Here is a 21060-nt window from a genome sequence, read left to right as displayed (position 1 = left end):
AAAACTAAATGCACTGTGTACAGATTGTTGAACAGTGGTCCATGCAACTCTAACGGAGAAAAATTACATTTATGAACCCTGTAGCATGCAATTTGGTGTTTCATTTCTAATAACATCTGATTAGTGGAGAAGCCGTTACCTTCTTCAAGAGCCTCAGGAACTTTCATCCTGGCAAGATGAGTCAACAACAGAACTCTGGCTTTCAGGCTGTAAGGGCAGGTAAGTGGAGGCTCATTCTTCTTTAAATTTATGCCACCAATTTCTCTGATTAGCTAAAATAAAATAGTTGAACACAAATGGCTACTTTGGTGCCACAAATATGTGAGGAGAACAGTTTACAAGGAGAAAAGGTTTACTTTCACATAAACAAACCTTCAAGTAACATTTCTCTGGAAAGTTCTGTATAAAACACAGATGAACCTATAGATGAACAGTGGCCATTTTATTTATAACCCAGTTCCAAAAGGTATCTGTAAGTGCCTTGTTTCAAAGAGGAAAAAAAAAAAGTAAAGATTTGAACACAAGAAACTTGCCTTCAATGAGCATTGAGTAATTTTATATTGATAAAGAAATACTTTTAAAAACTGGTTTTACTGCCAAGTTTTACTAAATTCAGCCTTATTTCTAAGATATTTATATTAAACTCAATATAAACTAGTTACAGCAGCACCTTGAGATGCTCCCATCTAAGACCCAGCCTGCTTCCTCAGAAACAGTCTCATGTATCACAGGAGGAAGGAGGTTACAAGCCTACAGCCTCTGGTAGGCAAAAGATCAAGTTTATTTTTGTTTGTTTTTTAATAAACAGCACCAATTTGGAAAAAGCATGGTGTTCTTTACTCAAGATGACCTAACTTGAACCTGACTAGATGAAGATGCACAATTCAAACAGGTGTCTCACCTGAATTTGTAGAAGACCCTGGAGGGAGAGGCTGCAAAGCTGAGTAACAGGAGTTCAGAGTTTATAAGAATCAATACACGGCCCAGAAGCTTCATTTTTTAGGTCAACAAGTCACCTGAGGAGAGATTGAGGTTCCAAAATCTCCAGCCACAAAGGGAAGTTAGGATATCAACAGTCCGGGTACAATGACCTTTGACCAGTCTTTCCCTACACTTGAAAAAAGACCTTCTAACAAGAAGTTCTTTATATACACATTCTGGTATAACACCAGGCAAGAAGTGTATAACTTTGATAAGAAAAAATTCTTGTAAGAAGCATTGATACCGGGTTTATAATAAAACAGTGAAATAAAAACAGGGAACAATGACCATGGCTGAAAAAGCAGGATGAACTAACAAAAATTATTGCCAATGCCTTTCTGTATTGATGCTTCCGAGACTTGTACTGGTATATAATAAGAAAAAAAAATACAGATGACACTGAGGACTGGAGCTTTAGAAATGGAACAAAAATCTAATAGCATAAAATGCAAGGTCATGCACTTGCATACTAACAAGAATTGCTGATTGAAGATGGGATCTTGTTAGCTGGAAAACTGAGCTGTTTAAGACAAGAGAAATCTGGAAAACTTAGTGATCCCACACCAGTCATCCTAAGCCACCCATACARAACAGTTGTGGAAAACACTACACTAGAAGTTATTGCCTGCAGCAACAAAGGAATAGCAGTGCCATAGTCCAAGGAACACACTGCTAAGACTTAATGGACAGTTCTGACATGATGAAAAAAAACCCAAAATATAAAATTAAAAAAAAAAAAAAAGTCATTTGGGAACAGTACCCAGTTCAGCACATAGCAGGATGAGGGAAAAGAAGAGCCTTTCAAGAAAGAGGGGACTAAAAGACAATAGCTTTCCTAGCTTAGCAAACTGAAGGCAAGAAGAAAACAAACGGGCTATTGGTCCTGCCTATGAATGCCTTAAGGATATACACAGCAAGAATTACTTAAACTCAAGAGTAATGATGACAAAAACCCACATACATAAATTGGCCAGAGACAAGATTCCTAACCACTAGAACAGTGAGTTCTGGAACAGCTTCTCAAAAGGATATGGTTACAGGAGGCTTGACTGCCTTTTAAACAAAGAATGATTAAATGTAAAAGGGTTGCACAATGCCAATGCTTGCAACAGCATGGGAGAAGAAATGATGATCTGAGGTGAACTTTCCGAGCTCCCAAGCACAATGCCTGCTGAGAAGTCCCACAATTCTCTTAAAATCTACAAGAAGATGAAGAGTTTGTAAAGGAGAAAAGACACTCAAGTAAGGAGGTATCTTAGGGCATGTTTAGAGCATGAAAATATATTCAGGACTTGAAAATCCAATTGTGTGCATGCATTTATATGATTACAAAGTTTAAATCTGGAGGACCCTCCCCCCTGCTTTGCAAACTCAAAATATTTCACAATAAAACTCGGTGGAGCGTTTTACATGCTGTGTTTGAAAGTTCTTAAAACCTAAATGTCAGTTTCTGATAAGTAAGCCTTGCTAAAATTCTGATAGCCATAATTATTTTGTCATAGTGTACATAATGATATCTCTGTTGGGAAGACTGAATGGAAGTGAAAAGGCCACCACAAGGGAACTGACATTCATGAAGAAATCTTTATAACAGTTAAAAAGATTATTAATTCAGACATTAGATAATAGTTTGATTTCAGTATTAATATTTAACCAGATCTATGTTACTGATTTAACTGATATAAGTTTTAAATTCCAGCTAAAGAATTTATCAAATAGCAATCACCTTCTTACACCGATCCTCAAAATTTGCAAGGACTGACATTTGAATTCCATATTTAGTTCACTCCTCCCCACCACAAAATAGTGAGCCCAGCACTCTAAATACTAATTGATTCCTTTTAAGTTGAGCATTATAACCAGTTAGTTTATCACTTTTTTTAAAACCAAAGTCTAGCTTCTAATTCATATTTCTAAGATACAGTTGCATCTCTAACAACAAGTAATGCCTTGAGAACTTGCGTTCTGTCAGTTGTTAACAAGAAGCGACTTCTCCCTCTTCCCCTGAAGGGGTCAGTTATTTATAAAACATCTCTTGAAATAACTAACCTGTGGTATCTGAGTGTTGTCTGCTGGTCTGCTTGTAGCATCTTTATTGTACTGAGGATCAAATTCAGACGCTCCTGCTAAAACCATGATAAGCCCTGCAAAAATAATTGGATGCAGACAGATAAAATGTCAGCAATATCCTGTGACACTGAGCAATTTCTTCAGAACTCTGTCATAAAACTTATTTCCACTTTTCCCTAACAACCGTGAGTATCCACGTTCTCCATTTAGTGGATCAGATACTACTGCTACACTGCAGAAGTGGCATGAACCAATTCCTGACACAAGATTTTTGAGCAAGTTCATTTCTGAGCAAGTCAAAGTTACTTTGTCTGCTTGCAGTGCTCAGTAAATTCCACCTACTAGTAATAAGCCAAGCTCCCTGGGTGTCAATTTTCATTTCCATTCCCAATTATTCATTTACTTTCAGAGCGGAGCATATTGCAAAGTTTCATGAAGTATACTTTCCTATTGTTTGCAGCACAACTGTGGATCATAAGGAAAAAAAGTTTTAAAAGAACAAGTTTGCCTTGAAACCTAAAAAAAACATCTAGAACAAGTCTCATCATTTCCCTAGCCCAGTTTGGTTACATTCATATTTCATGACTTGTCCAGGCTTAAGCCTCAGGTTTTGGCACTGGTACCTCACCACTGTGGAACATAGTCTTCACCTGATCAGCATATGATTTATCTAAGCCACCTCAATCGTAGCTCACATTCAGACTGCACAACTGACCTCAGTGGAGCAAACTGACTTGCCTCTGACCCTAGGATTCCCTAAGGATTTTAAGTCCTTAAATAAGGCCAATTAAACTTGGGCTTAGCTTTTTTACCAATCYGTAGGAGAGACAAGACAAGTCTCAAACCTAGGGTTCTGAGCCAGGTTCAAGATGAAATAATCTGTTGTTGACTCCAACTATGAAGAAAGAAGGAGGGGTTTACCATGACCTACCTAAACTGCTTGAGAAGTTTCACCTACTCCCCCTTTCACCCCTTCACAACTAGCTGTTTGGAGGAGGAGAAGGGAAAAAAAGCATGAGAGTATGACAAGTCTGAGAGCACGAGCTGGGTCTGAATTAATCCCACATGTGTAAACCTGTTTGTGCTGCGACTAGAATACTAATGTGTTTTTGTAGTTTCCTACACCTCTCTGATTATCAGTGAAGCATTTCTGTTCAGTATGAAAGGAATGCATCAAAAACGGATGCTTCCAGCAATACCGTGACAAATCTAAGGCTGAGCAACAGTGCAACTCAAAGGAGTAGGAGTACATATTTAAGATAATCCCCTTCTAGAGTTTGTTTCATTTTGCTTTTTAATTGCTCTGAGCATCAGATCTAGTAAAATCCAATCTAAACTAGTACCACACTAATCCTTCAGGGCCATGCCAACTTCCCAGCTGAAGGATCCAATTCTGCATCTGATGATACTGTAGGCCAAGATAAAGTCCAATGTAATGCATCTGCAGATTGCCCCACAAAAAGTTTGGTTGTTTTTTTTTTTTTAAATGGATGAGCAGATAGGAAAAATAAGTATATAAAAAACTAAGAAGGAGTAACAAAGCCACATGAAATCAATAGGGAGCAAAATTTTTAAATAGAAGCAGCTATAACATAACAAGTAGAGAACAGAGAACAGAAAAATGGAATAGCTATTTAATTTTTGCCAATACAAAAAAAATCTTATGACAATCCATAGTAAAATCCCAAAGCCTATTTTGTTGTGGTAACAACAAAAGAAAACACACAGATACAGGTTACATTCCTAGTGGACACACAGTAACCCAGGACTTCAGGCAGGTCAGCATCTGTTTTTCCAAACATCCTATATATATATATATATATATATTTTTTTTAAACAGACATAGATATATATTTATATGACTCCCCCCAAATACTCAAGTCGTCTTATAGCATACTCTTCATCTACAATAAAATGAAGTTTTTAAAAACACTCTTGAAGTACCAGAAATATTATTTTAACCTAACAAAGACTTAGAAGCATTTTAACATAACTGATTGACATTTTAAGAGGCCTTTTACTTACGTTTCATGTCCATGTTTCGTGTTTTATAGACAAAATACGTATATATTTGAGTTGTGCGAATGAGAATCTGGTCTCCACTATATCGTATTGATCGATACCACCAGGAACCCTGAGATATTTAATAAGAACAAAATTATATCAGCTATGACAAAGCATCAGGACAGCTAAGCAAGAGCACTTTAATTTTGTTCAAAAGCAGGGAACGCAAACTTCAAATAATAAAAAAATTTAGACTCATCCCAACTGATTTTACCTATGTTAAGGTCAAATGAATTTTAAGGGGGGGGGGGGAAATCTTTGCAAACAAAAATTTTAAATGTATATATTCATCTGAAGGACAGTTTGATGCTAAAAATTTTAAGAATGATTTTTAGCCTAGAGGATTCCCCAACGCATACACACAGGCTCTTTTGCTTATTTCTGGTGGGTTTTTTTAGGAAAAAAGAGTCCTTTCTAAGTGGCAATTCTTTATTGTGCAACACAGCATTCAAATCAAACTCAGTATAGGCAGATTGAGACCAGAAGACCAAAACAGAGACTTTTTTCATTAGAAGAAAGTTTGGGGAAAAAAAATTAAATCACATAATTAGAAAATGCTTTTCACAGGGGGCATTTGGAGGTAGCCCTGTGCCCTTGCTGGATATTTTCAGAATTAAGCCATCCTTTGGGTCAGGCTGATAGAAGAATTCTTCCAAAGCTTCAGAAACACTATAGCAATTTCTTCATTAGCATTATACCAATGACTTCAAATTATATAACTAACTGTACAGTGACTATACTCCATAACTTTTAAGAAAAATGGCCTGGTTGGTTATAAAATGAAGTTTGTTCATTAAACTCCTACTTGTAAACAAAGCTCAATAATGTAACAAAATCATCCAAAATACATCTCAATCTATTGTACAACTTACCACAAGGCAACAAGCAGTGAAGAAGTAAGCGATGCTAACTACTGTTAAATTAATAGGCAATAGTGTAAATTGCCCTAGCACAGCAAGGGCTTTGGAATTTACTTAGTTATTTGAAAAATGCTGTAGGTTCCCCACAAAGAAGTTTTGTTTTTTTGTTTTTTTAAATAAAGTGGTTTTGATTTCTCTATACATAGATGAACACCCCTAGCATAGAAGAGCAAACATCTTTTAAAAAAGTTTTTCTGCAGAAGAATTCAGATCATAATCCCATAGCTATCAGAATTTTCTCTAAGCTTAGTCTGGGTACTGGAAGAAAAAAACGTAACTACAGCCAGTCCCGATCTGCATGAAAGAGGCTGCTCTATCTGCTTTCGCAGATACAATTTAGGTCTCTTGCCTCATGGACAGAATGCTGTTTAGGTCAGTGGAGATCTAGGAAGATCTCCACACCAGTATTTTCCCCTTTTCTACATCTGGATTCAAAGGGTGGAACTAACCTTACCTTATTTTAGATGCCTATCTCAGATACAGGATGGTTACATTTGTAGTTAACTTAGGCTTCTTTATTGATTCACATAAGAGAAATAGGCCCATTAAAGGTATGAATCATCTTTTATATCCATTTTAGAATGAAATTATAAGATAACTTGCTCCATAAAAATAACTATTCCTCTTCACTGACTATAAAAGAAATTTAGAGTGACAAGTTTGAATGCAGAAGTCTACAGCTGTTACAGGGGCAAGAAGAGGCAGATATTTTCTCTGCTCAAGACATTTCTTTATAATAGAAAGGATGTTTACTTTCACTTGTACTATGATAAACCTGGTATAAATCACTAAGAGTGAATGTGTACAAAAAGCATCAACACACACCAACTGAAACTTGAAAAGGAAGGAGGGAGAGGAGGCACACATTCTACCCTGGATTTTAAGCTTCCTAATCAACTCCTTGTTGAAATCACTGCATTTGAAATTTGCTACGCTAAATCTTCAATTACACATAAAGACTCCCAAAGAAAAGGGACATGCCTGGCTGAGTCTTCATACACAGAGACACAAGCAGGTGTCAAGAGCCCAGGACACTTTCTTAAATGAAAATTTTCTTCCTCAAGAGAATCAAGGCTTATGAGTGTCAATTTTCTGGAGTCCCTCTTCAAGCCATAACCCAAATGCATCTCTGTCACTGGAGAAGGGACATTGTTCAAAAGCAATACAGTAGAGCAAACCAGAGCCCCGAAATATCACTCATCTAGCAATTGATTCCTCAGGCAAAGGAATCTCAAGAGCAGGCATTTCATAGTGCACAGAGATCAATGAAAATTAAAGTCATGAAAACAAAGGCAGTCAGGAGAAACCAAAGCAACAATTTGTTCCACAAGCAGTAATCATTCTGGTACCATCAGTTAAAGACATCTCAGTCTTGGGTCTACAATAACACTACTGAATATCCTCAAGTTCATCATATGCAATTAATTTCCATGAGATGAATGAAAGAAGGTACAAGACGAATTATATMCAGAGTCTCCAGCTTTTGTGATGTCTAGTATTTTCCTTACAGCTGTATTTCTATCATGGCACTTCACTTTTTCAGAAACTCTTCAGCAGCTACACTTTTTCCATAATGAGAGAAAACACCCACATTAATATGCTACCCTTTGTAAACAAGCTGTAAACAAAGCTTTCTTAGAGTAAAATTGCTCATTCTTCCCTTTCCTAGAGAGATAGCTTTTATTTCTTAATTAGCTAATACTTACCACAACAACTGGCAGAATAACCATAAATGCTAATCCATATACAAGCAAAACCTAGAGAAAAATTATGAAACATACTGCATTAGGCACTTCAGTTACTTAATACCATTCTTGTTTAATCTTTATTCTAAAATACAGTAAAGTAGTATTACCACAAATCTACCGCAAATTAATGCAAGCTTATTGCATAGTACCTGTTATTATGTCTGAAGAACAACTTATCAGTAATATAATCAGTCAGGTAGGGTTCAAATAAGGAGCATCTGTTCAGTGTAAGTAATCTTAAGTCATCCACGCATTGTCTTGGGTGGGTTGCTTTAATAATTAAACAGCTAGCAGCTAAACTGTGATGCAGTGGACAGAGATAATTACTGCATTACAAAGTAGGCAGGCATTATATTGTAGCAATATATTGCAACAGAAAGAACATTCAGACACTGTATGATTACAGGATCTCTAGCAAGCCAAATGGAACTACAGAAGTCCATAAAATAGAAACAGTTGTGTATGTGTTTCCTCACAACAGTAAACATGCACTTCACAACAAGAGTGACGAGGCTACCACTTTATTATCCTTGCAATGAAATACTTCCAAACATATTAAAACTCTCAAAAAGGTTAGATTTAAGCTACTGTATTACTTTTGACTCTTGAGACTTGCTTCAAAGAGGCACATTCAGACCAAAGTATTACTAGTCAAAAGGCATAGTTAATAATACCACGTATAGTATACACAGACAAGTATTTTAAGGTCAACATTTGAAAGTTTATCTTAAAATTTTAAGCTAAGTATGTTAACTCACCAAAATTGAATTTTTCTGATCCACAATCCAAGCTGGCAAAGCTATACCAAAGCTAGTAGCTGTAGGATGAAACAAAGAAATTCACTGTAAAGTACTAAAGAACTACTTTAAAGTCACATCAAATCTGACAAAAATTCATGTTTATCACTTTAATAAGTAAAATGCTAACAAATTTAGCCAATCAAAAAACCAAATTAGAAATATACTCAGGCATGCAGCGAAATGATAGGTTTAAATGCACTATATGCAACATCTGATATCCCAAAAATTTTAGCTTAACATATTATAGTCATCTGCAAGATTTATTAATACATCAAAGAAGAGAGATTTGACAGACCTAAAGATTTATGAGTTTAGCCCTGCAGAGCTTTCAGCAGTTTAAATATGTATTGATCAGTAAATATATGCATTGCATGACAACTGTTTGAGCAAATAAGATCTATGGAGAACGTTTTACTTATTTTTAACTTTAAGAAAAGGTTCTGAGCTGTAAATTGTAAAAAACGAAACTCTGTCRGTTTGAATTTCTAGGAGGTTAATAAGAAAGAGAAAGGAACACCTTTCCATTGAAAAGGAGTTAGGTTGCAAAAAATACAAGATGATTCTCTAACAGTAACAGCTACAGTGCACGGATCTGAACACAGGACAGCATTAAAACAGGTTGTTCTCTTTAGAACCAATATCTTGAACTTTGCAAATGCTACCTGTCCCAACCCTAAAGGTTCCAGGAAGCCAGGAAAAAAAAAATATATATATATATATATATATAAAAATTTTAGGGCCTGCTTCAAAGTCTCCCACCCACTGAGGAAAACCTGATGGTTTTCTCAGTACTAGTAGCAATCAGTGAGGAGTACTGCCTTTGATAACAAGAGACTAAGATTCCCTGTATACTTAGATATTATTCTGAAATGGTTTCAAACAGATCCTGACAGCTATCAGTTCAGACAACCATTTGTTCCGCATAGGTCTAACGTGATTTTTATGCAGCTCCTGAGTTGGAAACTACTATTTTTTGAAACTCGGAATAAACATCTGACCAGTACATAGCTCAAGCTTAGAAGCTCAACAGCTTTCTGCCAAGTGAATTTACTACATTAAGCCATGGGAAATGCCTTAGTCTGGAGATCTTTCCTTACATGTAACGGCCACAGATTTTTAGAAGAAAATGCTAGAAGTGTGACTGTGCTTTTCACTTGTGGTTCTCTATCAACTTCAGTTTCCCATTACATTTTTGATCTTTAGGATTTTAGCTTCAAACTTGAGGAATCTACATTTTTTCTTCAAACTGTTCTATCTACAGAAGTAGTTCAGTACAAGCTCTTTCTCTTCTGGTTTGAGAACCTACTTGTCCCCATTCACGCTCACTGAACTGAGGCACTAGCAGATACCAAGTGGAAATAGTCTAGCAAAACTGCCTTAAATTCTTAAAAGCATATATGCTTACTCCTCAGGTCTGCCTCCTGCTTTTAAATACTCTCCAAATAATCTTGCACGTTCATTGTTGTACTACTAAAGGAGCAAGTCATGCCGAAGGTAAGGTTTTCTTGCTTGCCTGCCTCTAACCTCCACACTGATTCAATTGGATAGAGAAAAGAATACTGTTTTTCCTTTGCACTGGGCACCGCAGGTGGGATGCACCTCATCTAACTTGAGAATGTCTAATGTAGAATGCTGTTCATCTCATGCCAAAATACATCTCTGTAAAGGTCTGTCTCCTTTATTTGACTACCCAAAAACAAGAACTAGAGTAGGTAGCTTGAATACAGATTTTTACATTACAGGTGTCTAAATGAAGGTAAGAGGAATTTCACTGAGAAAGTTCCTCATACTTTAATGTGGAACAAGACTACAGAGTGGAGGATGGCAGAGGGAAGATTTTGGACTTCTTCCCACCCTTCAGATAAAGAACAATGCAATATCTAGAGCAAAGCAGAGAGAACTCCTATTCCAGTGTACTCCAAGTTAAAGTTTCAGAAGAGCAGAGGGCTTGCACACTAACAGTATGAACTGCTGCCCTACAGAAGAATTATTTCACTTTGCCCTTTAGGAATCCAGAGTCCCTGAAGTTTGTGAAAGCTATATCTGAGCATACCATACAAGGATCTTCTTGCCTTTAAATCCTCATASGTGCATCTGGCTAAGCCTTCTTTTGAAGTCACAGCTTTGGGCCAGTTCAAGGACCCTGACATACTGCCCAACTCAAAGCCCTATGTCCTGGCAAAACAAAGTAGCTGGTGGATGCAAAACACAGTTCAGCATCTGAGAAAGACCCTAGGAAAGCTGCTTGTACATCTACTGGACTTTATTTAACATCCATATTGCTGTTTGGCTGATACTGGGACAGCATTTCTGAAGCAAGTCCTTTTTTGTATTTTGCAGTGAGAGGGACAGAGTCCTCCTACTTACTTGGCTAGGAAAGCAACAAAAGCTAGAAACTGAAAGGAATTTGCTATGCTATAAAATGAAATGGTCAAAGAAATGAAACCATCACCTTAGTCCACCAGAAATGCCTTAGTTAAGGTACGATTTAGCTAGGACAGTTGTTGTTTTTTTTGAAGGGATGGGGAAGATTGTTTCTTTGAAATGTTGGTCCAGGGTTTTGGTAGTGGTTTGTTTTTTTTAAATTATTTTTTTTTTATGTTTTTTCTTCCAGTTCCCCAATTGAATGGATATAAGAAGAAGAATTTCCAGCACAGATTTATGTCATGTGTCATCCTGTAACTTCACATTTAAGTTAAAAATTCCATTTACAGTTTCCAGGCTGGCCTTAACTCGTTCCACGTAGATATGCAGTATTACTTAGTCTCTCAGACTTCAGGGCATCAACAACAGCAGATCTATGCAGGTTGGTCTTACCAAATTGCAGGTTTTCTTTTGCTTGTAAGGAGTATTAGAAACAGCTAGGAATACATAATATTCTTCCTCCTAACTAGCCCACTTAAACCACTGTCACAAAAATGTTATACAAGTGACTGATGCAATTGCAAATAGTAGGAAAACTCTATTAACTTTCCATTCTATATTGTTTTACAGTGTGGACCATCCACTCTACAATTTTAATACACCATCATTAGGATAATTCACATGTAGCTACTTGCCCAGGAAGAGCCTACTAACATAGGGATAATCACGAGGATTCCTCAAAATGAAGGTAGCACAGAGCTACACTCAAACTGCACTGTTTCCATCAAATGGAAGGCAGATGTGTATACAGTATTTAAATACACACATATCCTCACATACATCCCAAAGTGCGTTTACTGCATTATGGCTAGTAGTTTACTTTTCAACACACATTTATAGTATCAGATTATAAATACAAAGAAATGCTTAAAACTGACAAGTTTCTGCTTTTATCTTCCATTCTTTTAATACTGGCAATGCTCTCTAGAAAGTTACTGAAGCTGGCTAATTAAAAAAAAAAAAAAAACAAACACACACACCTTTCTCTCTCTCTTTCTTTTTTTTTTTTTTTAGTAAGAAGTTTGACAAACTTAAAAGCAAAATCTTTCTTGGCTTTCCTTTTCCCCTCCCAGAACCTTTATTTTTCCAGTTTCACAAGCAAAAAATTAACCTGTGTTCCTTTAAATCAAAGGAAAAAGTTATTTCATACATACTGAGTGCTTCTCAGATGATCACATAGGGCACAGTTTAAGACACACAGACTTAAGTTCTTTAATTTTTTTTTACCTTGTGGTCCATCTGGATTACCAAATTCTTCCCAATTTTTTCGTGATTCTTCATCAGTTAAGCTAATTTCAAGAAGAGATATTAAGTTAATATAAAAGTAAATGAACTTCTCTAGATAATTAGTATATACAGAAATGTTAAAATGTAGCATTTATATYATGTTTCAGAGATCATTTGACAAACCATACATAAGTTATGTTATTGATGTATGAAATCTGTCATAACAAAACAATACTGCTTCATTCCTTCATAATACACAGGCAATGGAACAATTATATCCTGTTTTACGAGAATGACTGTGTACTCCTTTAACAAAAATGACTTTTCAATGACAAGTTACAGTATAGCAAACCTCAAAAGACAAGGACTGAAAATGTCTTTTTTTGGGTGGAAGGTCAATATGCAGGATGAGTTGCTATGGTGGAAGTTGTTCATCCAGTCTTTTATTTTAGACTTTTAGCCTTTGATGGCTTTTTTTTTTTCCCCTGAAACTACCTAGTTTTATATTTAAGAAGAGGGAAATAAATAAATGAAAAGGTACTACCTCCTAAATCTTACAGTTTCTAAATCTGTTCTGTACTGACAGTTTCTTGGCAATATACTTTACTGCTTATACCACTTTTACACACAGAATCTCTGTTACTACACGGAAGAACACTGCTTTTGGAAACAGAACACCCCTCATTCACTATGCAGAAAATCTTGTGTCACAGAAGAGACCTAGTGAGTAAGCCAGAGGTCTCCTGAACCGTTTCTAGGTCTCTCGGACTTTACCAAGCAGACTCATTGATTGGGTAGGTTTTATATTCCTTCAAGACTGCATGGCCAGAGGAACTTCACTGTGACTCACTTGAAGATATGCCTCTGCCACAGCTTTTGCACTAGGGTTTGAAGTATCAAACTGTATTCACCAAGCACTTGAGCACTAATTTTAAAATAAAGAAGGGAGATGTTTAAGGAGTTTAGGAAGTAATCCCAGAATATCCTATTAAAGATACTTCCACAGTGATGCAAATGTTTATAAGCAGAAAGAATAATTTTAAAACTGCTCAGAAGAGCCTGGTGTTAGCTCTCCTTCTCAGCCCACCCCAGACAAGTCATTCAAACAGTCACTAAGGTCAATCACATCGGCAACTGACTTAAAAAATAGAAGTCACCAACTTGCTATGTCCTTGGATGATCATTTAGAGTAGAAAGAACATTAAGTTATACCAAGATTCAGTGTACAAACAGCTTTTAAAAAACCACACACATTTTGATTACAGAAAAAGAGGGATTTCTTCTAGACTGAATCCTAATATTGCACATCAACTCTCAGATCCAAGGAAAGCTATAAGCAGAGGTATGACTGGAACAACACTCTGAAGGAAAAGAGGATTCAGCCATTAAGAACTACACAGATAATCTGAAACAGTCACCAAGTTAAAGATCAGGACCGCATAACAAGTTTGAATGGAAAGAGACGTGGGGGAGCTGAGAGAGAAGTGAGTCAGAGCCAAAATGAAACATCTCTGTTGCTAGATGAAAACAGGGCTGAAATAATGTACCTTGCTCTTAAGCTTTATCATCATGTGAAATGAACAGTACACTTATGTTCTAAACCACGCTTTCAAAATTGCCATAAAGGGGTTTGTCGCTTAAACACTGCAAATACCTGTTTTGTTCTTTGTCATCTTTAAGATATAGTAAGTATCACTGGAAGCACTTTTCCTAGCTGACGTGAAAGTTTAATACAAAGAAGTAACTTTCCAGAACATTTTGAGTGGCAAAACAATTGAATTATTCTCCCTAACTTGTACACTAAACAGGAATCTATTGTACTGAGACATGTTTTGACTTTCATTATGTACCTGAAGACATTTTTCCTGGCTGCTTAGGTCATCCCTGCCACTACCTTACAGGTTTCCCTGCCCATAATATCAAGTTCTTGTTTTTCGCAGACAACAAACTTACGCTGCATAAGCCTTAGCAATCCTCATGAACATAACTTCATCTCCTCCTTTATCCGGATGGTATTTTAGTGACAGTGCACGGTATTGTTTCTTAATTTCAGATACACTTGCTCCCTTAAAAACAAATCAAAAACTTTGTGTTATTAATAAATATCTTAAACCAAATAAATCTCTTCCACTATGTCTGTATTCTAAAGTACATTACGCAATATTTCTCTGAACCATTACCTAAACAGTTTTGTTTTAATATGACGCGATCATGAAACTGTATATGCATTTCATATTGAATAGTAGATTGCCCTGCCACATAAGAATGCCTTTGACTAGAACCATCCTGCCCATAAATTATTTCAAACTTATTGACTAAAAGGAACACATTATCTATACTTGAGAAAAAGATAAATGTTTATTATACTACAGAATGTTGTTAAATTCCACCCAAACCGCTGCGCATTAAATTTCAGGTTGGGCCGTGAACTTCATCCCTCAAGAAAACTCCCAAAATGCTAACATAAGCACAGATAAAGTTTTCCTAGCAAGTTATTGGATAAGTTTCACAGAACCATTACCAAAGAACTTTTCAACACTTTGGCAGTAGAGAGGCCTAGCAGGCTGACCTTAAGTGCATAATAAACACACAAGAAGTTATTTATAAATGATGATACTGTTCTAATAAAGTTAGACCAGAAATTAAGTTACCCTTAAGCTTTATTTGCTATGTTACCTTTATTTTATCTCTTTTTATCCAATGTATCTATCATTTTGCACCACTATCTTTCAACAGCACGCCTCCCTCATTTAATGCTCAGGATGAATTCACTCCACAATAAATTAGATTTTGAGAAAAAACAGTCATTTCAAGACTACATGAGATATGTCAGATTAAGACAGCGGGAAGCTGGAAAGTGCAAAACAGATCACACAGTTTGCAGGAAAGGAAGAGAGGCATTTTCACGGCTTTGATGAATGTTACCTCCCCCCCCCCCAAAAAAAAAAAAAAAATTCTCTTTCCCCTGCCACAGAGCCTGCATGCTTGTGCGGGAACAAACTTTCCATATATCATTAATTGCTTACTCCTCATTTTCAAATGCTAGACTGCAGCAGCTAGGCCTGACTAGCCATCTAGGACAGCTAACGTCAGTCAGCGCTGTGCTTGGAACATGGAGCTTCCCTACACTAACTACACTTACAAAAAAAATGAAGGTCCTGCTTACTCGAGGAAACCAGAATTATAACCAATTTTATCTTCACCTTTCTGTCTTGGATCCCACTTGTAAAATGGTACTAAGGTCATTTGTTCAATTTATCAGTAATACTATCCAACTGCCTCATATATCAATGAATTTAAGTAATATGCTCCAAAATGAGCTATTCTGTGTTCAAAACAAAATGACGATATTATATATAAAGTATGTGTACATTAATTGAACTTCGTCCATGCTGTATGCCTAGTGAATTAAAGGTCCCCTGGAGAAAAAAAAAAAGCCTCTAGAGCCTCTAGTTACACACTTAAATGCTAACCTAAAATAAAAAAAATAATTTAGGCCATGGTGTGAAAGCAAGGAATCACATTAATTATGGTGCATCAAAACTTCCAAGTGCTTGCATCAGAAACCTTTTCATCATTTTTTCCACAACAAAAGTACTTTTGTTTTGYTTTTTAACTGCAACAACATTTTCAATATCTGACATCACTTCAACATCCATATCGTTAATCAGCAGGGCTGGCAATGATTCTAAGGTTTCACTTGAGTGATAATAGAATAAGGCCGTTAACTTTCATGTAGGCTGAACTAAGAAACTTTTCCAGGGGATTTTCAAGGGGATGTATCTTCTAATAGCACAGAAATATGAAGAACAAACATGCTCTGGAATCTCAGATTCTATTACACAACCCTACTTCAACCAATCTTTCTTCATACCGATCTCTTTGTCTACCCTGTAACATCTCCAACACCAACAGTCCTTCTCACTGGTCTATGCACTCCATTCCTCTATCAGTTCTCAGTGCATTCCAGTATTGGTCTCTTTGCCTGGACTAAGAGCTACGCGTCTTGAGTACATTCACAAATTTTAGTTAATAAAGATTAAGTTATACTTCAGTACATTTATATGGTTTTTTCCTCAGGGTTGTTACTTGGAAAAATTTGCTAACAGTGAGAGAAGAAAATCCCCTGACGACCTACTCCCTAGCCTGATTTATTTAACCAAAGTTAGCCCACGTATAAGAACATTTAAACTGCACAGTTCTAACAGATACCATTCACTAGAAGAATTCCCGTGCATCAGTAAGAGAAAACAAGTCAGCAATCAGTCATTCATAGAGGAACTGCACAGAGGTTGAATTTAAATAATTTGCCTACTGACCATGACAGACAGGTCTTGTTCTATACCTAGCTAGAAAAAGACTGTAGTCCACAGATCTGCTATAATAGCTTCCCGGGCACAAAGAAGCATTACCAGTGATGCCTATCCTTATGCTGACAAGCCATATCATTAAATGGTAAAAGATGCATTTGTTAATGTTCGTATTCATATTAAGCTTTCCCACACTAGCAATACATATCAAGTTAAATCCAAATGGGTATACATACAGTCCTTCCCTATTCGTTGTTGAGCTCTATGCACAATGCATTTCCTTAGCCTGGAGAGTATAACATACCTCAGACTTCAGTGCTGAAAAGATGACTCTACTGCTATTCAAAACAGTAGTTTTGTATCTACAAATAATTAGCATAAGTAGAATATTTCCTTGAGATATTGTGGTTAAAACTAAGAAAAGAGTTTGACAAGATTAAATAAGAGTTTAAGCTATGTCCAAAAGGTCTATTAGTCTCCTCCAGATTTCCAAGGCACCTTTTAAAATCTGTTCTGAATTAGACCTTCAATATAAATAAAGCACTAGAGCTCTTTTTTCTAGAGAAACACTGTATCTTTTTTTAAAATCATCTTAATAAACTAACTGGCTCCTCTTGCTATTTAGAGTTTGTTGTTCTCAATACTCCATCTATAGATGCAACTGAGATTCAAGGTAATCTTTACTACAGCAAAATGCATATCACCAATATTTTTTAGCATATCTTTCCATTTACCAGAGAAATTATACAAAAAACTGCGAATCACATGAATCAGTGTTCTTGCTTACACATTTTGTTCACCAGCATCCCTGAAAATGGCTATCAAGAGGGCTTCCATAAGGTGTACCAAAGCAGAATGATTTTCCTTAACACATTTACTGAAATTAGCAACTATATACAGTTTCACTCTACCCACAAAGACAGAAATAAATCTTTCTGCACTAATTGAGGAAAAAGGAAAATAATGTCATAGTAAGACCCAAAAACAGATAAAATTTCCACCTCACTATATTAAGAAAGTCATTAGAATTTTGAAGGAGTTAGCTAGGCAAGTTATAAACTACTACAGATACGTGCAAGAGTATCTAACTATGGATTTTACAATATGCAGCAGCAACTTTCAGATGCCAAAAAACAACAAAACCATTAGGTATATTCACTGAATTTAGCTTACACTGGTTATACTTAGGTTGTTTAAAAAGCAAGTCCTAAATTTGGCATATAGCATAGAACATACAGTCACAGTAGTAAAGACTATTGAAAGATGCTATTACTTACAGGATCCAAATGCAAAACCTCATAAGGGTTGTATTCTTGATACTCTCTGTCTGTTTTGGAAACCTTGTAGGCAAGAAACAAAAATAATGCCCATCCAGCAAGGAGGATTATTTTCCTGTTTGGAAAAAATAATAAAAAAAAAATGCACAAATCCACTAGGTCCAATACAATTCTATAAATACCAGATGAAGTCATTTGATATCAATCTTAAAAAAACACCAAGAAAAAATAAAGCAATTTTAAGGCAGGTATGAGTGTTTTACAGCCTCGGACACAGATGAGAGCACTGACCTGATTTCTAATTAATTTCTTTTTTAAACAAGCAAGTCAATATCAGCAAAGACTCTTTACATTCTTTAACTGTCTGTCCTTAGTAGGTATAAAATAGCATTTCTTATCTCTAAAGAATGGTTTTAACCTAATCCTACACAAAGGCAACATTTCAAAAAAAAGATGAAAAAAGATACATAACAGAGAAGAACATATTTTGTGGGCAGGAGTAAGAAACAAAGAACGGAAGGAAAYAAAGACTTGAACTCTGAACATGCAAATGATTACTATTATAGATTTAAATATATATGTTTAGGTATTTAAATCAAAGGGCATCATTACTACCACTAATTTCAGTGAAGGAGTGAGCATTTTTTTCCTTTTTTGAAATAAATGAATTGTTTACATATTTATTAGTGCTGAGGTTCACTGGTTTCATTTAGCAGGTATTTGGCAAGCTGCAAACAGCATTCATCTGTATTTCAAGCCCTACTAGATCATAATGATTAATTATTCATTATCCAAATGCAGCATATTGTAAATGTTTCCTCTGTGACATGAAAGCTATTATTATATAACTAATTCCAGCTGCTTTGATTATAAAAAATATATTTTTATAAAAATAAAAATGTAATAATTGCTTAAGTGAGAAAAGGCATGCAAATGAAACATACTTACTTTACTGTAGGAATTATGTTTTGCTGTGGTTTTAACAGTCGCAAACGATACCACAAGCATCTTCCATATACATTTCTTATATTCTTTAATCGAATTTGCTCTATAAAAATAACAAGAAAGATTCTGATTAACTGATCTGACAAAAAGCAGAATGACAAATATGCTCACTTCATCCCAGTGTAAGTAGTACAACGTCAGTCTGAGGACTAACACAAGTTTCAGAATTATAGGAGTAAAGAATGCTTTTCAGCTGTTTGAGTGATGCTGAACACTCCACAACCATAAGAAGTTTGTCCAGACTATTCTGCACTATCTAGAAGGAATCAGTTATCGTTGCCACATGCCACAAAGCAAACACCACTTGTGAACCTAGTCTTTGCTTGTCTAATGCACAACTGTAAAATTTACCTCTGTCATTTTATAGTCAACTCCAACAAGTCTTCCCTTTCAATATATCAGCCACTGTGTGCAGGGAAAAAAAAAAAGGTGCAGAACAGTGTCTTTATACAACTGAGCAGTGAGGCTAGAGAAACAATTTCTCCATTCAAAATATGATGCACTTTCCTCCTCTTTGCAACATTTACTTTTTTGTAACCGGCCTTCATCTACTTTTACCTGTTGAGAGGGAAAAGGAGGAAAGACGCTATCTATTTACTTGGGCCATATAGCTCAGCAATATGTGCCCTTAGCAAGGGAGTGTATGCACTAATGACAAATTAGTCAGCAAGATTTCTCCCTACCTCCTTTTATGGCAGAAAGGGACTAGAGCTAAATTGTATCAATATTGTCACCATCACCATGACAAGACATGGAAGCTATCTCTGTTAGGAGAATTTGAGTTGTAATTGAGCATTGATCAAGACCAAAGTTAGTCTTAGTCAGAGAAGTCTTTCACACTAAGAAAAACATGGTGGAAAGCAAAGAGCAATTTCGTTAGCACTGAAATTGTACGTTATAAAGCAGCTTCACTCCTGTCTATCTTTTAAGTAACTTGTCTATTTGGATAAGCAGTCTGACCTGCAACACTTCTAAAGTGAGGAGGTCACTATAATTATTCTACCTGCAAAAAAATAAGACCATTTGGCCATTTTCAGACTGAAGTAGAATTAAGAGAAAAATCCTCAACCTATCTCAATACATTTAGATGTTGCCTGTGAACATAAACAGGCTAAATACACCATTTTAATACAAGTATTGTGAATTATCTAAATGTGTGAACAACTTTGATCCAAAGCACATGTCAACCACCTCCTAGAAAAGTCTTATTTCTGAAGTCTTCACTTTTAACAAGGTGATGACCTGCAGTTAAATAAAGTAGCAATTATGATGCATGGAAATATTGTTCTTTGCTAAATTTTTGAAAGGTTATCATGGAAAACGATGAGTTATTCTGAAGATCTTTTGTAAGGATAAGGTGCACAGTAATCTAACTGAATTTGTAAGCATGCAATTCCAGTGAAATATCTAGCAGCTTCAATTCTTAGTCACCAAACTATCCGAGGCCAAAAAACCATGATCATAAACAGCAATACTGTGCACCAGATCAACCAGGATTCATCTGGATCAGATGTGGGCATAGGACTGTATTGTCAACCCTGGCTGATTTAGCAGAAGGAGTGTGTGGGAACACAGATGATACCTGATCAGTCACAGACTAGTAAAGCAGACAAAAATTAAAGCTTGCAGGGACAAATAATGCTGAATAAAACAAATCCATCAGCTTATTTTGAACTATTTAATTCTACAGAGTATACCTTCCCAAAACCTCAACATGATACGAAACAGTTTAATGCGATTCCTCTGAACCTCTAACAATCTGGAGTTGGGGCATCACATCGAGTTTCTGAAGGTTATTTTACTACTCCTACCACCCTCAAAGAGGAAGAGATGCAGATAAGAGGGAATAATTCAATCCCTTGTGTGTGATTCAATTCATACAGGGCTCCAAAATAAGCCTCTGAACTTGTCTCACATTTCTGAGTAACAAGTAGGGTTCTTCTGATCTGCAAGAATTATTCACATACTTAAAATAGGTATCAAATGTGAAACTTCATAAACAAAAAGGATATGATTAATATTTGTTTAAGCAAGTGCACACTTAATTTCATCTCACTGTTGTGCAAGACTTCTGAATACATCGTGAAGGAAAACTAAGCAGGCAATGAAAATAGGATTAAAATGCAACACTGACTCCCTAATGGTAGATTGCATCAAACTAATTTGGTATGTTCTCTGCAATTTTTTTCCTATTAAAATGAAAATTATTGGAGATCGATATTGATTCAGTAATG

At 36.0% G+C, this 21060-nt stretch overlaps 1 protein-coding gene across 4 annotated transcripts in view; it reads right to left on the bottom strand.

The window, feature by feature from the left end:
• The window catches only part of SEC63 (SEC63 homolog, protein translocation regulator), a 46457-nt gene that overhangs the window by 23195 nt on the left and 2202 nt on the right, over window positions 1-21060 (bottom strand). For 3 of the 4 annotated variants that reach the window (XM_026082743.1, XM_026082754.1, XM_026082761.1), the window contains exons 2-10: window positions 18770-18869; window positions 17822-17936; window positions 14188-14300; window positions 12235-12296; window positions 8542-8600; window positions 7742-7792; window positions 5077-5185; window positions 3031-3125; window positions 140-272 (exon numbers count right to left, since the gene is read on the bottom strand). In XM_026082743.1, coding sequence (XP_025938528.1) covers window positions 140-272; window positions 3031-3125; window positions 5077-5185; window positions 7742-7792; window positions 8542-8600; window positions 12235-12296; window positions 14188-14300; window positions 17822-17936; window positions 18770-18869 — 837 coding nt within the window. Of the gene's footprint in view, window positions 1-139; window positions 273-3030; window positions 3126-5076; window positions 5186-7741; window positions 7793-8541; window positions 8601-12234; window positions 12297-14187; window positions 14301-17821; window positions 17937-18769; window positions 18870-21060 lie in introns of those variants that run through there. The other variant, XM_026082769.1, reaches the window with a different exon arrangement.

Source organism: Apteryx rowi, unplaced genomic scaffold (genome assembly GCF_003343035.1).
Source record: "Apteryx rowi isolate R43461 unplaced genomic scaffold, aptRow1 scaffold_1172, whole genome shotgun sequence".
Taxonomy (NCBI): Eukaryota; Metazoa; Chordata; class Aves; order Apterygiformes; family Apterygidae; genus Apteryx; species Apteryx rowi.
The sequence above is the reverse complement of the archived record's forward strand: the minus strand, read 5'-3'. Positions and strand labels throughout refer to the sequence as shown.